Source organism: Zalophus californianus, chromosome 8 (assembly GCF_009762305.2).
Source record: "Zalophus californianus isolate mZalCal1 chromosome 8, mZalCal1.pri.v2, whole genome shotgun sequence".
Taxonomy (NCBI): domain Eukaryota; kingdom Metazoa; phylum Chordata; class Mammalia; order Carnivora; family Otariidae; genus Zalophus; species Zalophus californianus.
Genome location: NC_045602.1, coordinates 39,147,834 through 39,174,683, shown reverse-complemented (window position 1 = coordinate 39,174,683; position 26,850 = coordinate 39,147,834). Strand labels below are relative to the sequence as shown.

The following is a 26,850-nucleotide window of genomic DNA, read 5'->3' as shown; positions in this document are numbered from 1 at the left end:
CCCAGCTAAGCAAGGAGCCCAATGCGAGACTCGATCCTAGGACCCTAGGATCATGACCTGAGCCAAAGGCAGATGCTTAACCGACTGAGCCTCCCAGGCATTCCTATCACACTTTAATATACTTGTTCTGATAAGATTGAGACTCACAGATATAACTAAAGCATTAGGCTTGATGCTCCCTCTCTTTCTGACTTGGGGCAGCTAGATTTCTTTCTTGACCTTGGCTGGGGCTGAACCTGTTCCAGGGCTATGGTGTCTAGAGAACCACCTAATCCCTCCCTGGGTGAGCCACTGGCTCCTGAGGGAAGACGGGTTGCTGCAAGGCCCTGAGTTGCTGGGCAATGTGGGTCCAGGTATTCATTTGAAGCTAACCTGGATTGAAGAGCTCCTTTAAATTCTTTTTTTTTTTTTTTCCATTGGGAGCATGTATTACTCTTTGGGGCACCCAACTTTATTTTATTTAATTAATTCTTTTAAAAATTGTTTTATTTTTATTTTATTTTTTTAAATTGAAGTAGCATTGACATGCAATGTTATATTAGTTTCAGGCGTACAATGAAGTGACTTGACAACTCTATATGTTATGCTGTGCTCACAGGTGTACTTACCATCAGTCACCATACAGCGCTATTACAGTACCATTGACTATATTCCCTGCGCTGTATCTTTCATCCCTTTGACTTAATCATTCCATAACTGGAATCCTCTGTCTCTTCTTCCCCTTTTTCCCATCCCCCGACCCCTCTCCCCTCTGGCAGCCACCAGTGTGTTCTCTGTATTTGTGGTTCTGTTTCAGCTTTGTTTGGTTGTTTTGTTTTTTAGATTCCACAGTAGGTAAAATCATATGGTATTTGCCTTTTCAACTTTAATAACAGCTGTCTGGCATTAAGAAGAGTGGCATTTAGGGGCACCTGGTGGCTCAGTAGGTAGAACATGTCTTGATCTCGGGGTCGTGAATTCCAGCCCCACATTGGGTGTAGAGTTTACTTAAAAAAAAAAAAAGTGACATTTAGGTCAATGGACATTTTAGAATTGCCCCTCCAATGTCCTCATTCCTGGGAAAGAAGAAAGACAGAACATGTTGGTATTTTCCTGGCAGCAGACACATGTTTAAAGGAGATTTGATAAAAAGATAGAAATGAGGGTTTTCATTTTCAAAGCCTGCCTCCTCTCCATAATACAGCGTGCATCCGGCACACCTGCATCATCAGGGAGCTCCCAGACCTCTATGCCCTGGGTAGGGGTGCTGTGGGAACCCCAGGTAGTACTGCAGAAGACGGATGCCCCTTGCAGTCTAAATAATCCTGTTATGTATATACCAAGGGGGTCAGTTTGGCATCTGCTGTATTCTGCAAACAGTCCGCCTTTGGGGGAGGAAGGAGGAGGGACGAGGGGCCCATCACACTTGAGAAAGTATAAGCCTGACAGCTGAGGGTTCCCAGAGCAGCAAGCATCGCCTCTTCTCTTGGACAATTTCAGCTGTCTGCTTTGGATTGACAGAGGCATCTGGCTGCTAAAAATACCCTACTGACCAAGTGCTCCCTATTCTAACTAAAGCTGAGCACAACTGCCATCCAGGACTGAGCTTATTCTTGCAAAGGAACTTTTCAAAGTTTTCAGGCCCAATTCAAGAGGCACACCAGCCCATGGTCATTTTTGCCTTGTCAGCTTTGCTGGGTGATGAACAAGACCCTTGTCAGATCACTGTCTTCTCGGGTGCCCCATTCCCACCTCCAGGAAACGTGACAGAGGGGGAGGTGAGGGCCCAGTGGCTGAGAGGGGGTAGGGAAAGGGGAGGTGCTTGTCCATTTATAGGCTTGCTCTTTGGGATGCTGAAGGTGCTGAAATAGCAAGGACAAGGGACGTGGCTCAGTGTGAAATATCCACCAAGCTTCCTGAAGGACTCTGAGATGACAATAGGGAGAATGGAGAATGTGGAGGTCTTCACTTCTGAGGGCAAGGGCAGGGGTCTGAAGGCCACTAAGGAGTTCTGGGCTGCGGATGTCATCTTCGCCGAGCGGGCTTATTCTGCAGTGGTTTTTGACAGGTATGGAATGTGGGGTGTTGCCGCCTTTTCTCTGTTGGTGTGGCTCTAAAAATCCTTTGCTCTCAAAATCATCAGGGAAAGGGATAGAATCCATGTGATCATTTTTAACAAAATGGCACTTCTGACAGCTGCTTTCTGGCATCACTTTTTCTGGAAAGAATCATTGCTAGTGTGATTTGCTCTGGTCCCTAGGAGGGTTGTAAAGGTGAGCAAAGGCTTTGGGGCACTTTCTCACAGTACTGTTGAACTTGGCTGAGGGGTGTGCTGTGTGTGGGGAGGGCAGCGGGAAGGGGAATGGAAAGGTGGGTGTGGTGCTATAGGAAACAATTTCCTACAGAAGGCTCCATGTTTTTAGCTTCTTGAGTATAATCAATATATTAGAGCATAAAGTAATTGCCAAGACTTTAAAAAAAGCAATTGTAAATATACAAGTAACACTGGAATCCATTTACATTTGAAAAATTAGAATATCACCAATGAAGCTAAAAGCCCTTTTTACCTCTCCCACCCCCAATCCCAATCTTCTCTGTCTTTCCTCAGAGTTAATACCTGTTATGATTTTAATGTGTTTCCTTCTAGAATGTTCTCGTACTATTATATACATATATCTGCATTTATCACAAATGTATAGCTGTAGTTTTTTTTTTTTTTTTAACAGACGTGGTATCATACTTCAGATGTCATTCTAGAACTTGCTCTCTTCACTAAACAACGTTTTTGATATATATTCTTATGGGAACTATAAGTTTATAGATAATTCTTTTAAATCCTCAAAGATTTGTTTCTTTTACCCACGTGTAGATCTCTCCATGTTGATCCATATGCTATGTGGATTGCCAATTTTGACTGCTGTAGATATTCCACCCTATAAATACATGAAAACTTATTCATCCACTTCCCTTTTGAGAGACATTTGGTGGTTTCCAGTTTTTCATGAAAACAAACATTTCTGCAATTAAAATCCTTGACCATGCCCACTTGTACACGTGTGATTATTCTCCAGGATATGTGGCTAGAAGAGGAATTGTGCCATAAAGTGTGCTATTTCTATTTTAATAGGCTCTCCAAAGTGGCTGCATTAAATTTACATCCCCATTTCCTCACAACCATGTCTATACTTGACTACCAAACTTTTAAATTAGTATTAAATCTTTATTTAAAAAAAAAAACCCAGCCAAGCGATTGAATTGTAACAATATTCTCCAAGCCCAAAGTTGGAGTGACCTGCCTGACATTGATGTGGTCTGAATCAAGATGGCCTCTGATAATCTAGGCTTTGTGGTTGGCTCACTGTACTCACCATCCTGAGAATGGGCACTGCTTTTCAGAGATAATTTGATTAGTATTTAGATTTTCCTTTCTTCCTGTCTACCAGGACCTTCAGGGAGAAGGCAGTGAACAGAGTATATGGCTGACTGTCACCTGTGGAACATAAGGTGCCTGAGGTGACAGTAATACCTCTTCAACGGAAGTTTGTCTTACTTGGTTAATTTACTTGTGTATGGTGTCATGGCTGGAGGTGAGTGTAGTTGAGGAGTCAGTTGAATTCAGAATTAAGATTAAAAAGCTAGAAAACAGAAACTCTGAACCCTGATCTTGGTGCTGCCACTGAATGGCCACATTGCCTTATATAGAATACCTCCATTGGTGCCTCCAGTTCCCTAAAAGCCAATATAGCCAATTAGTATCCCTTTTAAGAGTGTTTGGAGTTGAGTGGGTTTTCCTTTCCATTATAACAGTAAAACTAAGGAAGAAAAAATATATCTTCACACAAAGATACTAACCCTAAACATTGTTGTGTATTTCCTTCCAGCTTATTTTAAAACATAGGTTTCATTTGTACTACACAGCTGGGGTCTTATGATAGAAATGATGATGTTTTACATTTAATAATTTAGCTACTTCTTTGTTACTAAGTTCTCTTCATAAACATAGTATTTAATGGCTGTGTGCTCTCCTACCACTTCTTTATGACTGAACATTTAGGATGTTCACATGTTTTTCTTAACATAAATAAACCATCATTCATTTGAAGTAATAACTACAAAACAACTTTAGTGTACATTTCGGATAACATGCTAGCAAAATGTTATATTATTATTACACTAATAAAAACTGGGATGATTGAGGTAAATGATCTTTAAAATGATTGAGAAAAATCTAAAAGAGATACTTTTAAAAAGTGATTTTTTTCCCCAAATTTGTCACTTCAAAGATGAGGGGGCTGCTCTTTGGCTGTACCTGGGATAGCCTGGAGAGGCAGCAAAGGAAATCTTTGCCCATTGTTTCCTCCCATTTTAGCCTCCTGGTGAGACTCAGCCACTGTAGATGAGAAACCTGAGTGGGGAGGTAGGACTGAGTCACTCATAAAAGAGGCACATTCTAATCCATGTTATTGCAAGCCAGGCTTTCTGCCCTACCCTCCAAACACAAACACGAGGAAAGATTTTATTTTTAGTTGAGTGCTATATTAAATGAAAATTCTTTCCAACAATACATGGCATATATTGTACATATGAATGTTATGAAGCATAACAATAAATGAATACCCAGGAAACATAACAGTAACTGAACACCCATGAAACCATCATCCTGCTTAACTAGAGCGTGCCATTATATTGCATCTTCTCTATCTTTCCCTATCCAGTCCCCAGCTTGTCACAAAGGTAACTAGTATCTTGAATTTTATGTTATTATTCCCATACATTTGGGTAATAATTTTATCACATGTATACATATTCCTAAACAATATATAATTTAGTTTTTGTGTTTTATTTTTGATCTTTGAAACAATGGTATAATATTACATATGACTTTATGCTACTTGTTTCTTTGACTCAGTGTTAGTTTTATTATTCATCCATATGGTTTTGTATAACTAAGGTGTCAGTTTGTACCACAGTTTATTTTTCCATTCTTCTGCAGGTGGTTGCAATGGACATTTTTCATTTTATTTCTTGGTAAACAGATACATCAGGTGTGTATCCTAGGAGTGGAAATACCCGATCATAATGCATGTGATATTCAGCTTTAAAATATAATGCCATAGTGTGTAAGGTTGACTTGCAAGTTTGCATTGTCTTTGTTAGGATAGACTTAGTTTAGCATTAACAGCAACAACCCAGGCCCTTATAATATAGTCCTTAGTCTGGTTAGGATGTCTTGAATTTTGCTGGTTGGAGAAACAGGTGGTCTCCTTAAAGATAAAGGAGCAAGAATAAAGTAAAGACAATCTTTTTAGGGCTGGCAAATATGTAACACTTGGGCTTCCACGATCCCTGCTAGGTATAGTTAATCAATTGGGCAACTCCTTTCTGAACTCCAACTTAGCATAAGGATTTTTTCTACCAGGGTGCTCCAAGCAGCCCTTACTAATCAATCAAAACTGGCATTTAAAAGAACAGCTATTTGCCATCCCTTTTAGGTGTTTGGTTGGGTGCTGGAAAGGGATGAAGGTGAAGTAGGTGGGTAAAGTCAATTTACCAAGAAACTGTCTTTAATGGACATGGTCCTTTAAAGTGGATGAATCCCCAAGGGTGGTAGATGAACTGTTAAAAGTTTCTCTCGACCCCTCGTGCTCTCTACTCTGAGTGTGCCCAGTTTTCGGGAGGACAGAGAATAGGAGCCTATGATATCTTAGCTTGAATGATCCTGCTTATTTCTACATGAGATTGGACTAATCTGGGAATTCATGATGTTGTCTTGTTCAGATTTTTTAGTTTATTTTAGAAAACGTAGAAATTACAGAAAAATCAAAGTAAGAAAATAAAAATTCTCTGCAAGCTTAACATTCAGATAAAACTACTGTTAATATTCTGGCATATATCCTTATGATTGTTTGTTTTGTTTTGTTTTACTTGAAGTATAATTGGCTCCTTATAATTGTTTTATGCAAATATGATCCATATGAAATATTTTTTTGATCCCAGTGATTTGTAGGTGGGGTGGTGATGGTGGGAGAAACACAACATTAAATGTACACCTTGATGGTAAATTGCTCCCCTAAAATTAACATATTGTATTAAAATATGGGGGGCAGTTTATTTTACAATTAAAGGAATATGACACAGTATAGTATTTTATTAATTCTAGGATACATATTTCATTTTGACATCTCTGAAATTATGATGTATCCTACAATCTGTGGCTCATGGTTTAATTGGGAGCATTTGTTTGTTTCTTAATGATAAAAAAATGATATATTTAATAACTGACAATGTCTCAGATTCAATGTAATTAATGTACACATTTCTTCCTTTCACAAAAGTGGGTTATTGTGTAACTTCTTTATCTTAAAATATGTTATGAGCAACTTTTCAAACCATTATTATCTTCCTAAAGCATTTTTAATGACTATATAGTATTCCTTTTATTGACTGTTATATATCAGTTTAGCAAGTGCTATATTTTGGATATCAAGGTTGTTTCCTACTTTTCCTAATAGATCTTTCCATACATCTCTGATTATTTGTTAAAGATAAACTCCTAGAAGTGTACATTTTGGATTCAAAAGTCTTAATATAGATTTCCAAATCACCCCACCAAAGAAGATTATACCAGTTTTCTCCACGAGCAATATATCATTTGCCTCCTTATCCCAGCACTGGCCAACACAGAGACCTAACTTTGACTTTTATATTTTCCAACTTCATGTATAAAAACTTATTTTAGTATTATTTTGTTTTCAATCTTTGTATTATTAGAGAGGTGAAAGGTTTTTAAAAAATATATTTATTGTTCATCACCTTCCTTCTTTTATGATTTGTCTATTTTCTATTGATGCCCTCATTTGAAAACTATATGTGTAGCTCATTTGTTTATTACTCCTTGATGTTCAGAACTTCTAAATTGTTTGAATCCTTCTGCATCATTTTGGTTTATTAGCTTTTTTGATTTTACATCTTTTGTAATTCTCAGTTACTTTTATTTTAATTAATTAATCATGTATTTATTTATTAAGTAGGCTCCATGCCCAGTGTGGAGCCCAGTGTGAGGCCTGAATTCACAACCCTGAGATCAAGACCTGAGTTAAGATCAAGAGTTGGATGCTTAACTGACTGAGCCACCCAGGCACCCCTTGTCCTTAGTTACTTTGGACTTTGTTTAATTTTTCATGTCTTTTATTTTAAAAACTATTCATTTTTCTATCTTGCATATATCTTTTAAGATAATATCCAAGCTTAAGTTTCTTTTTTTTTTTAGTTTCTTTTTATTTCAGTTACTTATTGTCATTGCATTCTTTCACTTTCCTTTTTATAGCTTTTTTAGTTCATTTTATGTCAAGGGGAATGAGAAGATAAATGGTTTTAGCCTTAAGAGTGACTGAGGCCTTCAGCAAGATTAGATCCTTATCGTTTTTGCTGCTTCATCTTGGAAGGACTCTTCCAGTACTCTGAAGTAGAATCTCTATCCTTTCCAAACCGTAAAATCAGTCGCTTAACCCTATAGACCAAGGTCCATGGGGCACGATTTATCACACTATGAATAAAGTTGTATCACTACCATCACCATCAGTATTGTTATCTTCAAACAAAATCCACAACCAAATAAATTCAGGGCCAATCTGACATAGAATCGGATTTGACCAGGATAGGAATTTAAAGCATGTTTTACAATAATATTGGAGAGCTGCTTCTCCTAAAAGCCATCTACAAATAACGTCTGAACTTTTTTTTTTTTTTTAGTTGACAAAAGGGTGAGAACTGAGCACCTTGAGCAGAAGTTACAGAGTCATATTTCTGGTCAAAATGAAGTGTGGAGGGGGTAGTCTAGTTAGAGCTCAAGCCATCTAAGAACTAAGTAGGCCTTGGAAACCTTTACCTTTAGAGGTACCACCTTATAATATATAAAATGTAGTTTTTACTTACCACTTCTGAATGGATTTTTATAACTTTGCTATTGCAATTGTTACTGATTTCCATTTTGCATTTTTTTTTGTTTTAAGAAAATTTTGGGACTATTCAAAGGTGTTATGAGTCCCAAACCTTTTCCTGGGTTACCTACAAGCTTTTAGGCCCTTGACACTGAGCCTCTATTGCCTAATGGGAGACCAGGGCTGTCTGGAGATGGAAAGGCTATTTCCAGGGTTGTGTAGTTCCTGATAACAACCTGGCAGAGATGATGTCCATGGGGAGTGGGGCAATAGAGGGGAATTGGGTCATTTGACCCTGAAGATCCCTTCTTGTGTGAGATTCTGTGGGTTGTACGATTTCTTCAGTATATGTGAAGGACTCCAGTGCAGCACCAGAGGGGTGCTAGGCTAATAGAAATGGAGCTTATTCTGATTATTATTTTATTTTAGCATTAAACACAAGAAATGACATGGAAATGGTGCTCGTGAGCACCAAAAATACTATTTGGTGGTTCCTTTTTTTCACAATCCTAGACATCATGAATTTAGAGTACATCTAGCTTTTGGGTTCATGGATCCTTAGCTAGGGAGAGACCTATATTTGGAGGATCAAAGTTTATTTGGATGTGCATCCATGTTTTTTACTTCCAGAGAGAAAGTCTATAGCTTTCATCACTTTCAAAATCACTTTCAACCCAGAAAAAGGTTGAGACCCATTGAATATATTAAATCCTCTCTTACAGATTGGGAAACAGGCTTAGTGAGGTGACAGGCAGTCCCCAGGTGATATGCAGACGAGTCATAGGGCAGGACTGAGATTCCTGGGATCTTGCCTAGCCATCACTTTTCATTGCCCCCCGACCCCAAGTGGGTCCAACATTGCCTACTTAATTTCTTCTTTTCTTGTCAGTCCCGTTAATAATATTTAGTCGTAATAAAAGAAACGGTACCCATCCATCAATTTCAAAACAATCAGAATCTGGTTCTGGGACCTGAGAAGGGTTAGATCCAGAAACTAATAGGTAAAAAAACAGGAATATACATGTGATTACCCAGGAAGAAAAGTGCCTGTAATAACAAACCAATGTATTTTCTTCCTACCATTGTTGTGACAAATTGCCACAAGTTTTAGTGGCTTAAACAACACAAATTTATTACCTTACACTTTTGAAGATCAGAGATCTAAAATGGGTCTGTAGGGTTATGTTTCCTAGACTTTTCCAGTTTCTACAGGCTGCCTGTATTCCTGGGCTCTATCTTGAAAGCCAGCAGCATTGCATCCTTTCCCCCTCTAACCCCCTGCCTCCTTCTTAAAAGGACCCTTGTAATTACATTAGACCCACCGGGATGCTTCAGGATTATCTCCCCTTCTCGAGGTTCTTAATCGTAATTACATCTGCAAAGTCCCTTCGGCCACGTAGTATAAAATATTCACAGGCCCTAGGGATTAGGACAGTGACATTTTTGGGGGGCTCTCATTCAGCTGATCACAACCAATAAGATGAATTTTCATATTAATCCAATTCATCACAGAAGATGTTAAGAAGGATCAAGGATAGTGGATTTTTACAAAAAATTTCTATAGATAGAAACTGGACTGGCTCCTCACTGATTCTGTTGAAAGAGTTGAAAGTGCACAGGAGATCATGCATACGTGTGTAGGAAAAACCAAATGTAAGAACATAAGAAAAAGTAGAGTACTTTAAAAGAAATTAATGCCAGCCAGGCTTTTTTGAAAATTGGAGAAGTTATGAGCGTCAGATCCACTGGAGACAGCTGGGCTTTTAGCCGCTGTAATTCTATATGGGCCTGTGGGAACACCAGGATTGGCGTGGCGCATCCTCCCCAACACACTGTGGCCTTGAAACTGACAACGGCTGGGGGGTGGGTGGGTGGTGAGGGCAACTGGTGCTATAAATGGAAATCATTTAATAAAGGGATTAGGGAAATTCCTGAACAGTTAGTTCAGAAAATGAATGAATCACTGTTTGTTATTCAACAGTATTAAACATTTACACTCGATGTTCAGAAAATAAATGAATCACTGTTTGTTAGTCAACTTACAGTCGTTTAACATTTACACGCGATGTTGAGGATAACCATAGCAGATTTAGAAGTATGTCTTTATTTTGTTTTATATTTAAGTAAGCTCTACACTCACAACGCTGAGATCAAGAGTCGCACGCTCTACCCACTGAGCCAGCCAGGCACCCTTAGGAATATGTCTTTAGTTTGGCACTTTTAGTTGCAGAGGTAAGACACAGTGAAATGTCACATGACCTGTTACGGGCTGTATTGCTAAATTTTATGAAATAATCCTTAAATGCAGAAGTTTGAGAATAATTGTTTTTTTAATATAAATTAAATGCCAGGTTGTCCCCACAATGATGTCATCTTCAGTCATGTGCATCTGAAGGTGTGTTTTGAGCATGGGAAATGGGGTTCCATCACAGTCCCAGTGTGGGAAATGCAGACAGGTCTGAGTGGGGTGTGTGAACTTCGTCGTGTGAGTTGTGGCAGAGAAAATCTTGAGAATTGCCACTTTAATATAGAAGAGATGTTAAAAATAAATAGGCAATACCTAGATCTGACCTAAGGAAGCAGTATCACCTAACTTCTTATGCTGAGGTATGTATAGTACAAACATGAATCCAGCAGTGCCCTTACGGGTTGACATAGACCATTTAAAAACAACATTAAGTAGATGCCATGGGGAAAAGGAAAATGAGTCTCCCAACCCTGGGCGTGTGTCTCCTCTCTGCAAAAGTCTTCAGTGGCTCCGCTTTGCCTGCAGAGCAAGGACATACTACTGAGAGTAACATTCCAGGTCCCCCCCCCCCCACCGTGTCTGGTCATTGTTCCAGCATTATTTCCCAGTGGGGTGTATCCTATGATCTTGTCAGATAGCTACTCCTGTCTCCTATTCATGGCTGCGCCCCCCACATGGACACCTTGACTCAAGCCAGTGCCTCTCCGTGGAAGAACTTGACATTGTCTGAGTACAAACTCAGCCTGTGTTTAGAGGGTCAGAACAGTGCCTCCTCCCCTCGTAGATGACTGACTTCCCAGATTCCTCACCTCCCCCACCTCAGTGTCAGTTTGGTCTCCCTCCCTTGAACCCTGCGGCAAGTTACCTGCACTCCTGGATGGCATGCCTTACCTTGCTTATATGTGTTTATGCCTCAGCTCAGCCTGGGGACTGCTTGAAGGCAAGGTTTGTGTCTTGTTAATCTTTAAGGCCCTCTATTACCAAGTTCAATGCACAGCCCATAGTAGATGCCCAATAAATTCTTGCAAAAGGAAGGTAGAGTGGAAGGAACAAGGAAGGAAGGAGAGAAGGAATTGAAAATATTGTAAAATCCTCTGGGTACTCGAAGGATGGGGTGTTCTTTAACACACGCTCCCTTCCCCTCTGCTTTTGAGGGAAGAGCCCCTGGCAGGCCGAGAGTTTTTTTAGCAGTCCAGAAAGCCAGAGTTGTTGGTTCAGTCCTTTCTGGCTGTGTTTTTGGAGGGCTTGTCCACATTGCAGGCACCTTCTCTTTGCATTTATCTGTCCAGTAACTGGTTGTTTCCATACAAGGAGCTGAGCGGCAGCTGCCCATCCAGCCTCTTGACTCTGACAGATGACATAACCCAGGACAGGACTGCAGAGCAAGGAGTGAGTGGGGACCTGCCGGCCAGGGCAAAGCATGCTCAGGGCTGCAGGCAGAGTTCAAAGGTGGGCTTTGACAGCTTCCTTTGTCCTCTGTGCTGGGCACAGTGGCAGGCAGCAGGAACCCCTATAAGAGTAATACCCCTGTGAGGACAGGGATCACTATTCTGTTGTTGTTGTGAAGGTTTAACAAAGGAGAATTGCTTACAGCATCCCTTTGAAAATTACAGTGTTGTGAAAATGGGAGTTAATATCCTCAGAGGAAAAATGGGACTTTCCAGAGGTCGCCTGGCTAAGCCTGGCTGGAAGAAGCATCTTTCTCTTGGAACCCAAAAAGTGGTTTTAGGATTTCCTGTCTTCTGGATACTCTCTCTCTCTCACTGGGGGAAGTAAGTAGGAGGGGAGGTATTTCTGTCAGAGAATTCCCTGCCCCTCCTGCAGGGATTTTCCTCTAGTGGGGAGGTCTTAGTGGATGCTGGAGGCGAGCAGGAGCTCTGAGATCACCTGGCCTGATCCCCTCATGTGACAGATGGGCAGGTGGACCAGGCTGACAGCTCCTGAGCACTCATCTTGTGCAAGGCTCTTTGAGCTGGCTACTTTACATTTCATTTAATCTTTAAAATCACTCAGAGTGGTGGGATTTTGGAACTTCTTTGTAATTTTCTTCTTGCTTGAATTTCTTAAAATAGTAAGCATGTTTCATTAACAAGTAATATTCATCTGTCTAAAAGATTTCAAGATCTAGGTGTTGTTATTCCCATTTTCACATAGGGAAACAAAGGCTCAGAGAGTTTAGGGTACTTTCTTGAGGTCACACAGCTGGTAGCTACTAGAATCAGGAGTTGAACCCAGCTCTGACTGACTCCAGGTCTGACCTTCCATAATACCCATTCTGTCACCAATCAGGGAGATGGACAGCAGAGGAACAGGATTTTTTTTTTTTTAATTAAACTCCCCCTTCCAGGGCAACCCCTTCAGGTCCCCTCCCTCCTTGGGAGCTTTGTACTATCACTTTGCTATCATTCAATAAACCTTGCTTTGCTGCCCCCCCAAATAAATAAAAAATAAATTAATAAATTAATAAATTAACTTCCCCTTCCTGCCTGCCTGATACTTTTGTGCATACCCCACCAGAAGGAGCAGGTTTTCTCTCATCTCTATATTCTTGTTATTCAAAGTTACAGCTCAGCATCATCTAGGAACTTGTTAGAAATGCAGAATCTCAGGCCCCACTCCAGACCTACTGAATTGGAACCTGAGTTTTAACAAGATCTCTGGTGATGTGTATGCACACCCAAGTTCCAGAAGCTCAGCTCTGCTTCAAACACATGCCCCTCCTCCTTCCCAGTTCCAGCCTCATGGCTAAGCCTTAATGGCAGGTGAGGTGATAGAAAGCTCAGCTTCATCTCAAGGAGATCTCAATTAGGAGACAACTCACAATGCTTTTCACCAGGATTTAAAACTTGACTCTAGGTCCTAGCAAAATTGTAGGATGGATTATAAAACAAGTGTGTGAGCCTGTAGAAAATAGTTTGGATAGTTTGGTGGCTAACATTTGGAACCAACTATGAGTTCACTATAAGAAAAAAAAATCATGCCAAATTAATCACATTTTCTTTTTATGAGAAGTAATTAAAAATTCATTATAGCAAAGTATTTGTAAAGACTCTTGTGAGACAATATGATGGTGAAATGTTGTTGAACTGATAGCTGAGTTGATTAAAGGACTGATAACTATATATATAGTGATTGCAGAGGTCTCTCCATTACCCAGTTTGGGGTGAAGTCTTTACACTGTAGAACAGAGGCTCTGTCTCCAACCTTCTCCTGGTCACAGTGGTTGTTAGTGATTTGGAAGACATGAGGGGCTTTCCACTAGAATTTCTTGTGTACATATTATTACTGTTGTTCATGGCAGATAGATTATTCTGTAATCAGGCCCCATTAGAAGTATATTAAGTCAGTTCATGGGATCCTGGAGGCAGGCTCCAGGACAGAGCTCTTTGAGCCAGGCTAAGAAAATTTGAGCTTCATAAATAGTGTGGACCAAGGACAGGGCAATTCCAGGGGTCCATCTCCAGGGCAGACAGTAAGGAGGTGTCTGCAGAGAATTTAAAAACAATAACAAGACTGACTTTTAAAAACCTGACTAAAAGATTTGTGTTTTCATTATCACCATGCACCAGCAATTCTAAACAATGTCAAGGATAAAATACTCTTCCTTGGAAAAAAAAAATCTACATTGGTCTTAGTTCAAAACAATTGCTGTTGCATAAACTTCAAATTAGCACATTTTAAAATCACATATCCCTCAGTAAATATTGTATTCTTCCTGGAAGTTAATCCGGAGGATTCTCAGTCATCTGGTCGACCCCTAACACCCATGCCCTCCACCATGGGTTTGTTGCAAGAGCAAGTTCTTAAGGTTCATGCTTTAGCTTGCACAGGCCATGGTTCACATCTCCAGCCCCTGTGTGACTATATCTTCCTGAAGTTTGAATATATTAGAAATAAGTAGAGCCCACAAAGATGAAGCAGCAGAACTTCTGTTATTCTAAGTGACTACCTGGAGTTTGTGGTTTTGTTTAAAATGTGAAACAGAGAAATAGTGTGAGAACTGCAAAGGGTAATATTTGGTAGGTGCAAATTTCAGTTTCCACATGAAATATGTCTATGAATGTGAATATATCTGTATGAATAAAAATATGAGGATGTTATGCTTGAATGTTCTAAAAATATCAGTTTGGGTATAAGATGGTAGAGCAGTGGGGGTTTGTTCCCTGATGGGCACACCTAGAGCAGATAGGCATGGAGCTCCAGCATGATCATGCTTACTTCTAACTCTCCCCTCTCCAGGCCATTTCCCTTTCTTTTCTGCCTTGGATTTGTATTCCTAGTCTGGGTCCTGATACCCCAGAGGTGGGCATCTGCTCCTCCTTCCCCTTCCCAACCTAAGACTTGCTCTCAGACTTGTAGATGACTTAGGGCTCAACATACCGATAGAAGTGATGGCAGAATGAAAGTTCAAAATGATCTGGACCGTTTGGGATACTATCAGCTAGGGATAAAGGGGAAGGCCCCCACTTCAGGTTAAAAAAATTCAACATCATGAAGAAATTTTGGGGAGTGGTGGATAGGTTCACCGTCTCGGTCATGGTGATGGTTTCACAGGTATGTGCATATGTCAGAGTCTATCAGGTTAAAGATTTTGGTTATATATGTCAGTCATACCTCAAAGCTATTTAAAAAAATGCAGCATCATATGGACACATCGGGGGAAGCTCTAATTGGCTGCAGCACCTTTAAGACAACTTCTAGTGACTAGATTTGTTATTTGATCTTAAATAACTGTGAATTTTTTGCTGAAAAAGTTAATGGAATCACAATGTCCAGATCCAGGAAATGTGAATAGCACTACACCTGGATGCTATACTCTGTTCTGGGCACCATAATTACAAAGCACTGTGACCCAGAATCCACCCTTGAGTAGCCAGGAGACAGAATTTGGAGCCTCACTGGGCAGGCGAGAATTCTAGCACTGAACCACCAGTGCCCCACTGGACCCTCATTGGGATCCAAATTACTTGGGTTCTTCAGCAGTTCAGTCTCTGCTGAAGAACTTCACATTCCTGCCAGAGAATGCCATCTTGACTTGAGGCAGATGTGAGAAATTCATAGCTTCCCATCTCTAGGGATTTGTTGATACACCTAAATGGTCAGGGTTCCTGCCCATGTGTTGTGTTCTGCTGGAGTGCTCATAGCAAATGACCTTCTCAAGCAGGGAATACCCTCTGTGGCATAGCTATGATGGGCTGCTAGTGTAATTCTGCCCTTCCTCTCTCATTGGGAAAACTTAAGGGATTGCAGGTGAATGAAGAAGACATTATTATGGGAATAGCCTTGAACCTGCTCTAAACTTGTAAATAACCACCCACCTTCCATGCCTGTATTTCATGATTAATAACAAATTATTAGCAATGCACCTCACAGCAGATGGGGACACAGCAGTGTGTTGAGTTGGCCACCCAGAGACTGAAAACTGGTCTCCAGGAAGCCCAGGACCTAGCTGAGAGCAATAGCCCATGCAGTGCCTTCAGCTTGCCTCTCTACCTGTCTCTGCATTTCTTTTTTTTTTTTTTTAAAGATTTTATTCATTTATTTGACAGAGAGACAGCGAGAGAGGGAACACAAGCAAGGGGAGTGGGAGAGGGTGAAGCAGGCTCCCCGTGGAGCAGGGAACCCGACCCAGGGCTCGATCTCAGGACCCTGGGATCACGACCTGAGCCAAAGGTAGATGCCTAACGACTGAGCCACCTGGGTGCCCCATATCTCTCCATTCCTTGATACCATCCTGGGACCACAGGGTCTGGCCTTTGAGCTGATCCTTGAGCCTGATGCCCTGGCATTGGCTGCTGGATCTTGCTTGATTGCCCTGCTGCACCCACCTTCCTTTGGCTGCAGGGACCCACTGTGGGCACACTGAGACCAGAATGGGACTGTTGAAGGGACTGGGAGTGTTTAACGTTGAGAGGAGAAATGAAGGGGAGTCATAGCAGCAGCCTTCAAATTCTTGAAGCACTGACCTGCCCAGGTCTGTTCCGCAGGACAAGGATCCAGAGAGCCAAATTAGATGACCAAGTATGTTTCTTGGGAAGGCAAATTCGAGCCTATCACAAGGAGGAAATCTGCCACAATTAGGACTGGCCAACAATGGGCTAACTGTTTTTGGAAGCAGTGTGCTCTTTTTCACTATGGGAATTTCAAAAGGGCATGATCAGGGATGGACACAAGGGATTTCTGTACTTGTATGTTCTATTGAAAGTTCTTTTTTCAGGTTCTAGAATTCTGTGATTCTAAACGCCCCTGTTTTCCTATACTTTGTGATCCCTCTTTAGACTGTGAACTCCAGCCCAAGTTTACATACCCATTTTTCCCAGGGAGCTCAGTGCTTCTGTGCATACTGCTGAGCTTCTTTTCATCATTTCTCTGCTTCAGTGGCCAGGATTTCTTTTTCCCACGTTGCAGAGATATTGAGATACTGCGCATCATACCAGATTTCACTCGCTCTGAGTTTTAGGTTATGTCTTGAAGTACGTTTCCTTCATGTTAACCTATGCCCTTTTCTGCCTGAAAGACGGCTCTCACCTGGGAGACACGCAGCTCTCTTGGGAACACTGGGGGCTGGAAGCACAGGGTAGGGAATGTCATCTTCCTACACCTCTCTCCCTCTCCCACTGAGTGGGCAGGCACGATCTTCTGTGTCACTGCCACTTGTTCTCTGAGCCAGGAGAATGCAGTGAATGACCTCGCTGACATCAGTGACCTTGTAATTGTTACTCTTGCAAACCACACAGAACTGTGACAAATATCACAACTCGTGGACCTCATTTTGTGTAAAATATATCATGTTTCATGTTCCCTCATATTGTAGATAGTTATGAGTTTTATTCTTCAGGGAAAGGGTCATTGCATTTCAAGAATGAGAAGGTCATGTCACACAGAACACTCCTTCCTATGCCATGGTGCCAGGGACCTGTGGCTTTTGGCGAGGGAACCATGAGGAAGTTTCACCCAGTCCCTTGGCCTGGAAGACTTCCTCGGCTCCTCAGGTGTCTGTTCCAGTGTGTTCCAGGAACACCCCATGGGTCCACTATCAAGCCTCCTCATGCAGGTTCACTTGCCTCTGGTGGCTTGTGTATTCCCAGTGCCTACCACGTATGGGTCATAAATCTACACTTGCTGAGTTAAATTGAAAGGCTTATAAGCAGGGTCTAATAGTGTCTCCCACGTTGGGGCCCAATGTCTAGTGCAGTCCTTTTTTGCTGTGCCACCTCAATCACTTGTTTCTCCCTCCATTTCCAGCCTGGTTAACTTTGTGTGCCATACCTGCTTCAAGAGGCAGGAGAAGCTCCATCGCTGTGGACAGTGCAAGTTTGCCCACTACTGTGACCGCACCTGCCAGAAGGATGCTTGGCTGAACCACAAGAATGAGTGTTCAGCCATCAAGAGATATGGAAAGGTGCCCAATGAGAACATCAGGTCAGAGCTGGGCCCTGGGGTGGTACTTAGGATTCCCAAATGTCAGGTGGGGAAAGGCCTTAGTGATGAGCATTCCCAGGCCCAAGGAGGCCAGGCTGAGCGCAAGTCAGAATAGAGCCTCAAGGAGACTGGAGGGGGCACTTCTGTGTCTGGGAGCCCATCTAGAACTGGGTGTCTGCAGCAGCCATTCCAGTCCACAGCGACTGGCTGGAGCTGGCTACAGACCTATTCTCAATGGCTCCCTAGTGTTTAATTAAAAAAAAAAAAATTGATCTGCCAATGTTTAAAAAACTGGGAAATTCCACATTAAAAAAATTAGGATTTCTGGTTTCTATTGAAAAAAAATCTGAAGATTTGGCAAAATGAGCCAGAGCTCAATAGTAGCGGCTACCTTTAAAAAATGAAGAGCTGTTTTAAAAAAAAGTTTTTATTTAAATTACAGCTAGTTAGCATAGAGTGTAATATTAGTTTCAAGTGTACAATATAGTGATTCAAAACTTCCATCCATCAGCCAGTGCTCATCACAACAGGTGCCCTCCTCAGTCCCTATCACACATTTTCCCCATTACCCTCCCTCCCTCTGGTAGCCATCAGTGTGTTCTCTATAGTTATATAGCAGCATATCGGCAATCATCAAATTATGGAAGCAGCCCAGGTGTCCCCTGACTGAAGAATGGACAAGGAAGATGTGATATATATATATATATATCACATATATATATGCACATATACAATAGAATATTACACACCCATAGAAAAGAATGAAATCTTGTCTTTTGCAACGACATGGATAGAGCCAGAGAGTATTATCCTAAGTGAAATAAGTCGGAGAAAGACAAATACTATATGATTTCATTCATATGTGGAATTTAAGAAACCAAACAAATGAGCAAAGGGAAAAGAAAGAGAGAAGCAAACCAAGAAAAAATGCAGAGCTTTTCAAGCACCACGGACCACTGGTCCCTGGGCTTGTGCACACTGCCCTCTGCACTCATTACACGCAAAAGGCATTTGCAACAGTTAGTGGCGACCCCGGGTGGCTGTGGCCAGAAATCTCAGGGCCAACACCACCAGGTAGGACTGTAGGTCAGTGCTTGGGAAGTGAGGGTGGAGAGCAGAAGAGATGCGGAAGGTCAAGCTGGGAGCATTTCACTGGGTGTGTAGGGTGTGAAGTTAAAGTACAGAATGGAATCATCATATCCTAGAAATTTTTAAGAAACTACAAAATGAAATGGTTCAGTCAGTCAGCCTCCCCATCCCCCTTAATTCCATCTGTTGAACTCCTGCTTCTTTAAAAAAATGTTCTTTTTGGGGCGCCTGGGTGGCTCAGTTGGTTAAGCATCTGCCTTCGGCTCAGGTCATGATTCCAGGGTGCTGGGATCAAGTGCCTCATCGGGCTCCCTGCTTGGTGGGGAGCCTGCTTCTCCCTCTCCTTCTGACTGCTGCTCCCCCTGCTTGTGCTCTTTCTGTCTTTCTCTGTCAAATAAATAAATATTTTTAAAAAATGTTCTTTTGTAATTTTATTTTAATTTTTTAAAAAATTCAGCTTTATTGAGGTATAATCGACATAAAAGATATTAAGATATTTAAACTGTACATCATGGTGACTTGATATATGTGTACATTGTGAAAGGATGCCCCCCCATCTAGTTAATTAACACATCTAGCACCTGACATATTCATCCTTTTTATTTTTAAGGGAGAACCTTTATGTTCTATTCTCTCAGCAGATTTCAATGGTACAATACGGTGTTATCGACTATAGTCACCATGTTTTATATTAGATCCTCAGACCTTATTCATCTTATAGCTGAAAGTTGGTGCTTTTACTAGCCTCTCCCTGTTTCTTCAACTCCCCAGACCCTGACAACCACTTTTCTCTGTTTCTCTGAGTTTGACTTCTTTCTTTTTCTTTCTTTTTCTTTCTTTTTCTTTCTCTTTCTTTCTTTCTTTCTTTTTTCTTTTTCTTTTTTTCTTTCTTTCTTTCTTTCTTTTTCTTTCTTTCTTTCTTTCTTTCTTTCTTTCTTTTCTTTCTTTCTTTCTTCTTCTTTAAGATTTTATTTATTTATTTGAGAGAGAGAATGAGAGAGAGAGAGAGCACATGAGAGGGGGAGGTCAGAGGAGAAGCAGACTCTCCGCTGAGCAGGGATCCCAATGTGGGACTCGATCCTGGGACTCCAGGATCATGACCCGAGCCGAAGGCAGTCACCCAACCAACTGAGCCACCCAGGCGCCCTCTTTCTTTCTTTCTTTCTTTCTTTTTCTTTCTTTCTTTCTTTCTTTCTTCTTTCTTTTTTCTTCTTTCTTTTTTCTTTCTTTCTTTCTTTCTTTCTTTCTTCTTTCTTTTCTTTCTTTCTTCTTCTTCTTCCTTCCTTCCTTCTTCCTTCCTTCCTTTCTTTCTTTTTTCTCTCTCTCTTTCTTTCTTTCTCTCTTCCTAAGATACCATATATAGCAGAAACCATGCAGTTTTTGTCTGTGTCTGATTTGTTTCACTTAGCATAATGCCCTCAAGGTCCATCCATGCTGTCTTAAGTGGCAGGATTTTCTTCATTCTCATGGCTGAATAATATTCCATTATGTATGTTTACTGCATCTTTTTTATCCTTTCATCCATTGATGGACACTTAGGTTGTTTCCATATTTTGGCTCTTATGAATCATGCTGCAGTAAACATGGGAGCGCAGATAGCTCTTCACTATCATACTTAGTCTTTAAAGCCCAGAGTAAATGTTACCTTCCATGATGGGGAGCTCACTAGCTTTATCTGCATAGTCCCACTTCGTAGTTTCTTCTGATACTGAGTTGAAATCTGTTTCACATTTGTCTTTATCCTCTAAACTTTGTGGCCATTTCCCTAATATTTAGAGGTAACAGACACCTTACCTGAGCCTTATTTTCTCCAGTGCTATCCTGAGCTCCATGTGGAGATACCTTGGTTCCCAAGCACCTGGGATCCCCAGCAGGGCATCTTTGCAGAAATGACTCTGTGACCCAAACAAGAGGAGAAGTGGGCCTGTTCTTTGCCAAAGGGGTCCCTCAAGGACTGGATTTGCCTTAGGCCACAAGCCCCTTGAAGGTGCCTGGCCAGTATGCATTCAATGAGTAGCTGAGAGTTCCCAAAATGTACCCCAATCATAGGCTTCATCTTGTGGGCCTGGGCTGCCTAACAATTAACAAGGGGACCCTCATTGTCCTCAAGATGAAGTGCACCCCTATCTCACACTCAATGCCCTGTGCTCTCCAGGGTTCCCTCCATCCCACCTTGCCTCCACTCCTCCTCCAGAGCCCTGTGCCCCAGCTAGGCCAGCTCCTCCCTGCTTCCTGCATATGCCCAGGCTCTGGCTGCCTCCGAGCTTTTGCTCCTACTATTTACCCACCTAGATTATCTTTCCCACCTCTTTCTCTAATCACTAAGACTATAAATAAGTTCACACACATGTGGACATCCATTACATTACTTTGTCTTCCAAATACCACATCAGGGGATGTGTATTATCTCTCTTGGGGCTAAGTTCAGGGAGGTTCAAATGAATTACCCAGAGTCACACAGTAATTGGAAACAGACTTGAACCCAGGTTGTTAGACTCCTTCTCCAGTGACCATCTCAGTTAGCCATACTATCAGGAGAGACCCAAGCTGCCACACTTCAGTGTCCCTAAACCCCTTTCATGGTCTCACAGACCCCATGTGACCTGGTTCCTGCCCACCTCTCTGCCTTTATTTGCTCTCTTTTCCTCACTCCCTATACTCCAGCCACCTTGGCCTTCTTGCTGTTTCTCCATTGTGCCAAGCTTATTCCTTCTTCAGGGTCTTTGTACTCACTGCTCCTTTCCCATCTGCACAGAGCCTGCTCCTTCTGTTCATTCCATTTTCAGCTCAAGTGCTCCTCTTCTGTGTCACCTCCCCTGATCACCTTGGCTTCCCTTCCCCAGCCACTCTCTATCATGTTACCCTATTTTATCCTCTGCATAACACTTAACATTAGTTTAAATTTTTAACTTAGGTCTCCCCTACTATAAAAAGCTCCATGATAAAAGAAATTCCGTCTGTATAGTTCAACACTGCCTGGCATGCAGTACGTACTCAGTAAGTGTCTTTGAATGAATGAATGCGCCAGGGCATCCCTAACCCTGCCCCTGTCCACAGACTGGCGGCCCGCATCATGTGGCGGGTGGAGAGAGAGGGCACCGGGCTCACAGAGGGCTGCCTGGTCGCTGTGGATGACCTGCAGAACCACGTGGAACACTTTGGGGAGGAGGAGCAAAAGGAGCTGCGGGTGGACGTGGACACTTTCTTGCAGTACTGGCCTCCCCAGAGCCAGCAGTTCAGCATGCAGTACATCTCACACATCTTCGGAGTGGTATGGTTCCTCATGATGTGGCGGGGGGGGAGTGGCAGGGGGCAGCTGGGATTCGTCAGCCAAGACATGTTCAGAGGCTGCCAGGGGGAGTGGGGGGGAGACTGAGAGAAGGACTAGAGGGGACAGAGGCCTAAAGTAAAGAACTTTCATTGCCTTTCTGTTTTTCTGGCCATGCTTACTAGGAAGTCATTCCCTCCCTCTTGGAAGCTGGCATCCCATGCACAAACTATTTGTTATCTCCAAATGGTAGATTTGGATAGAAATTTACCTTCTTGTTTATCTGCACTTTCTACTTGTTCTCCTGTCCATATCAAAAGCAAAGACCCAATCACCATCCCTTGTTGCCCACCAGTCACTTTGGAAGTAAGACCATTCCTTTTCCCAGATCTGGTGGGCAGGATAATGGAGAGCCTGTAGCCATGGGCTGTGGACATCAGGGAGAGGAGAGGAAGGACTTTTGGAGAGTGCTGCCTTCGTGTAGCAAAGCCAGACCTCTTGTAGCCATAAGAGTCCAAGAGGTGGGGATAGGAGCCTAGTGGATTGGCAGGCTCAGGCCACATAACACCCCCACCCCTACACACACAGACACACTGAGTAAGGCAGAGCAGAGCAGAGAGAGGAACCAAGATAGAGACTGGGGAAGACTCATGTGAGACCCACACAGAAAAAGGGGGAGACTTCTCAGAACGAACATTTCTGTCTTCGGCCTTTGTAGAATAAAGCTACCCTAAACTTCCGAGGTGGCTTTCATTTTAGCAAGTATGGTACTCTCCCAGGGTGCTTATCTTGAGGGTCCTTTGGAGTGACCTGGAGAATAGGAGACTCTCTAAGCATCTCCAGGATGAGACTGAGTCTTCCATTTTCTTGAACTTTCAGCAGCCAGGATGGTGTTCTGTCTTTGATCTATGTGTGTTAACTGACTCTTTCATCTTTTCTTCTGGGTAGATTAGCTGCAATGGCTTCACGCTCAGTGACCAGAGAGGCCTGCAGGCAGTGGGCGTGGGCATCTTCCCCAACCTGGGCTTGGTGAACCACGACTGTTGGCCCAACTGCACCGTCATATTTAACAATGGCAAGTGAGTATGTCTTTAACTGGGGATGGTGTGATGGGGATGGGGAGACCTTATGGTGTTTTCTCCACTTGACCTAAACCAAACTATGGAACCTGAACTTGCATGGGTTTTTACTGGGCAGCAAATAGAAATTTCATTTTAGAATCATTGTGGATTGCTTCTCAGCCTTTTGGCTAAGATCAAGTGTAGAATCATTGTGTATGGGAGAAAGGTAATGATGAAGATAGCAAAGAATTCCACATGGGTAATTTCTGAGTCTTTGCATGTTTCTGGAGGCTGCCTAGGTATGTTAGGTAAACCTCTGACTACTGTTTTAAAGCTTGAAGCCTGGGATTATCTATCTAGAGGTCACTGCAGAACAGCATCAGCTGTGAAGGTGCTTGGCAGGAGCATATATTAGCCAAGGTCCCAGCAGAAATCAGAAGGCACACTCAGAGTTTACCCAAAGAGAATTTAATAACAGGACAATCTACAGAAGTAAGGGTAAAGTTTAAGAAACTAATAAGGAATGGTGAGATGTCCGGAGTTTAGCAATAGTATGAAACCATTACTGCCTCTAGACCTAGAGGGGCAGGTGTACTGTTCCTGCAGCTGGTGAGAGCTGCAGTCATGGGAAAGGTTCCTTTCTTCACCCCCACCCAATAGCTTGGCTGTACTGGTAGAGAAAGCAGCCACTGCTGGATCCATGGTGAGGCAGAGAGGGAGCCAGGAGACTAAATACCCCAACCTCTCTCTCTTCCCACTTTCTGATCTCCTCCCATTGGCCAAACTCCAACCAGAAGTCAGACAGCAAAGGACCCTGAGTGATGAAGCCCTTTAGAAGCCAGTACCCCTCATCTATCACTTCAAAGGCACAGATCAGGGGACAGAAGGACAAAGAATGTGTCTTGGGGGTGGGCACAAGTGGAGAAGTCAGCAAACAGGAAGAGACCCTATTGTCCATGGCTCAGGGCTGGGGGGATTTGGAGGAACAAGACCTAAGCAGTAGTACTTATTTTGCTCTTAGAGATGAGACAAGTTTTCATGACAGATGCGAGTCATCTCTGAGCCATCAACAATGGGCAGGTTTCCCCCCCAAAACTTCCTGAAAACCAGAGACAATGGTTTCTGGTTCTCAGTCAGGAATCAAGCCTAAACCCCAATCTACAGGGACTCTGATTCCCCTTTTCCTTCCTATTTCTGGAAGCAAAGGCCTGCATGACACCAGGCTCTTGAGCAAGTGAGAAAGTCACTCAAGACAGAGAAGTTTATTTTGGATCCAAATGATAATTTTCCCCCAGCATTTACAGTTCCCTTCCTAAACCTCATGGAATCCTCCTCAGAGGGGCTGTTGTCCCAGGTTAGCCTGGTTGCTGAGGATCAAATTTAGCCACATATGGGGCTGGTCTTTCAGGATGCCACTCCCCCAAGCAGTGGTGACCCAGGGCTCCCCTTGTCACTGCACGTGACAGCCACAGGAGCCTGGGAGCCCTTTCTTCAGATCATTTCTGGTGTCTGCTCTGGCTTTGCACCCACTAATTTTGAGCAGCCACATTTTACCCGGCTTCTTGGCTGTTGTGCAAGAGAAGGTGACTTTGCAGTCACAGCCTGGCTGCCTGCCATAATGGAAAGAACCCAATTCTAACCCCAACAAATTTTATATACGACCTGTGTGACCTAACCAATTTCCACACACAGTTCACACAGCCCCCAAGATAGACATCAAAGAGGCAACACTTATTTGGCCAAGATGCTTCTGAGTGAGATAACAATAGCATCCCATTACATTTTTTGGCACCTACCTTTAAATGCACTGTCTCATGGCAATCCCATTTACCAGGTTACAGTTGAGAACACTGAGCCCAGGAAAGGCTGAGGACCTTTGAACCCAGAACTTCTCTTCCAAAGCCAGTGCAGTTTCCACTATACCAGGCTGCGTCTTGTCAAGTGAGCCCAGCTGGAAGGGGCTGGGATATAAAGGTGGTTGTGATGGCCAAAATTTTGATTGCGTCAGCTGGGATGCTGTGCCCCCTTGCTAGCTGTACTGGACTGGCCAATGGTAATGATTTCCATTTGGGTGTCTGTTTTGTCTTTCAGTCATGAGGCAGTGAAATCCATGTTTCACACCCAGATGAGGTGGGTCAGTCTTTGCAAGCATCCCTGCTCCTCTGACCCATCTTCCTCACTTGCCCGGTTTGCTGGGGCCACACCTTCCTGGGACTCCGTGGCTGCTCTCTGGCTGTAATGTCCTCCTGCATCCCCAGAGTCTCATCTTTGCTGAATGCTGTATTTTAAATGCATATATATGAATCATTTTGTTCCTCACCCACCCACTCCCTGCTGTGCCTTTGCTTTCCTTTGCTTCTTCTCTTCCCCATCTTTCACACCTTACTTCTCTCACTCCCCCAAGCATGACGATTCCTTCTAGTCCACACCACCTTAGCAAAGCCCACACTGTCTCTCAAAGTCTTGCTTATCATAAAATGAGGACTGCTGATGTTATTGACCTACTAAAGGACTGTGTTTGTTTATAACCCCCAACTTCCCACCCAGACTGGCTTCTGAAAATAGCACCCATAATTGTGATATTTTTGATAAGTATTTATTCACACTTTTCTGTTTACTGCTTCTGGCCAATTGTGAATTAGTGGTTTAGGTTAGATTTTGCTTTGATTTTTCTTAATGACAAATAAATGGCCCCAGATGGGTCTTTCTCTCAGGTTTGGTTTGAAAGTACTTGAAAGGCTCTTTGGATTAAGAGCAAAGCTCTGCGTGGGAGTTTGGGCTCTGGGAAGGCAGGGATAGAAGTGGTTGGTGCATTGGAGTCTGTGTCGGCCTGCATTGCATGTGACTTTAGATGATTCCCATCATCCCCTGGGCGTTTGGTTCCACATCTATAGAGCAAAGGTCAAGATGAGAGCGTCTCTAGGGACCTTCCTGGTTCCAAGTCTCTGTGGCTCTGGGCTGCATTTCTCATCTCTCCAAGGAATGCTTAAATAAATTGTCCATGTGTGGCTCAATTAGCTGAACTCTAGAATTGCAGGGCGTTAGAGATGGAAGAGGGAGAATGAAGTGGTGGTCACTATTCGTCCCCTGATCCCCAGTTCTGAGTTAGATAAAAAGGGGCATGCATATTTTCGTGTTTGAGTGACATTAAATCAATTTGGTTTTGAAAATTCTCTTAACATGATTGAAATAATTTGAGATATTCTGAAACCTTGCAAGAATTGCCTGAATCATGATGGGAAGCAAAGCTGCTAGAAGTCCTAACTCAGCTGGTACTGAATCACTGTTGAATACCACGATGGAGCTGTGCCTGGAGAAGGGGTTGGTGGGGGCAGACCTGCTGACTTACCCCACCAGGACCAGACACCAGAGATCCACACTCAACACTGGCCCAGGAATTGGCCACATAGAACTATTTAGAATACTGGCAGAGCTCTAAAATCAAGGGCTTTGGTGTATCTCCTTTCCTGCACATGGCAGACCCAGGAGGCAGACTGAGGACAGTCCAGGGCTAGAGCCGTATGGTGAGGTGAAGCATGAATGGCACTTGATTTCTGATCTTGACTGTTGCCAAAGTGCTGTGGGACCTCAGGGGAAGTTCCTTCCCGTCTCTGGGTGGCAGTGCCCTCCCTTGTGAAATGGGGAGGTTGATCCCCTTTGTTGCAGGCAATCAGTAGCCAAACTGTACAGGGATAATTGCAGGCATGGAAGCTATGTACGGCCTTGTGACCAGGCCCAGCCCTCTACCTGGAATCTATTTAATTGGATTTCAGAGCAATTAACTAAATGGAGCCGATTTGATTGTTATGATGAGTAGAACAGAATTATCCAGAAAACTGTCCT

General features: G+C 42.7%; 1 protein-coding gene across 1 annotated transcript in view; it reads left to right on the top strand.

Moving 5' to 3' along the window:
- The first annotated feature begins 1,856 nt into the window (after window positions 1–1,856).
- The window catches only part of SMYD1 (SET and MYND domain containing 1), a 39,851-nt gene continuing 14,857 nt past the window's right edge, over window positions 1,857–26,850 (top strand). Inside the window, 5 exon segments of the mRNA XM_027620565.2 lie at window positions 1,857–2,047; window positions 17,413–17,589; window positions 21,736–21,949; window positions 22,895–23,025; window positions 25,099–25,137. Coding sequence (XP_027476366.2) covers window positions 1,911–2,047; window positions 17,413–17,589; window positions 21,736–21,949; window positions 22,895–23,025; window positions 25,099–25,137 — 698 coding nt within the window. The 5' untranslated portion in view covers window positions 1,857–1,910.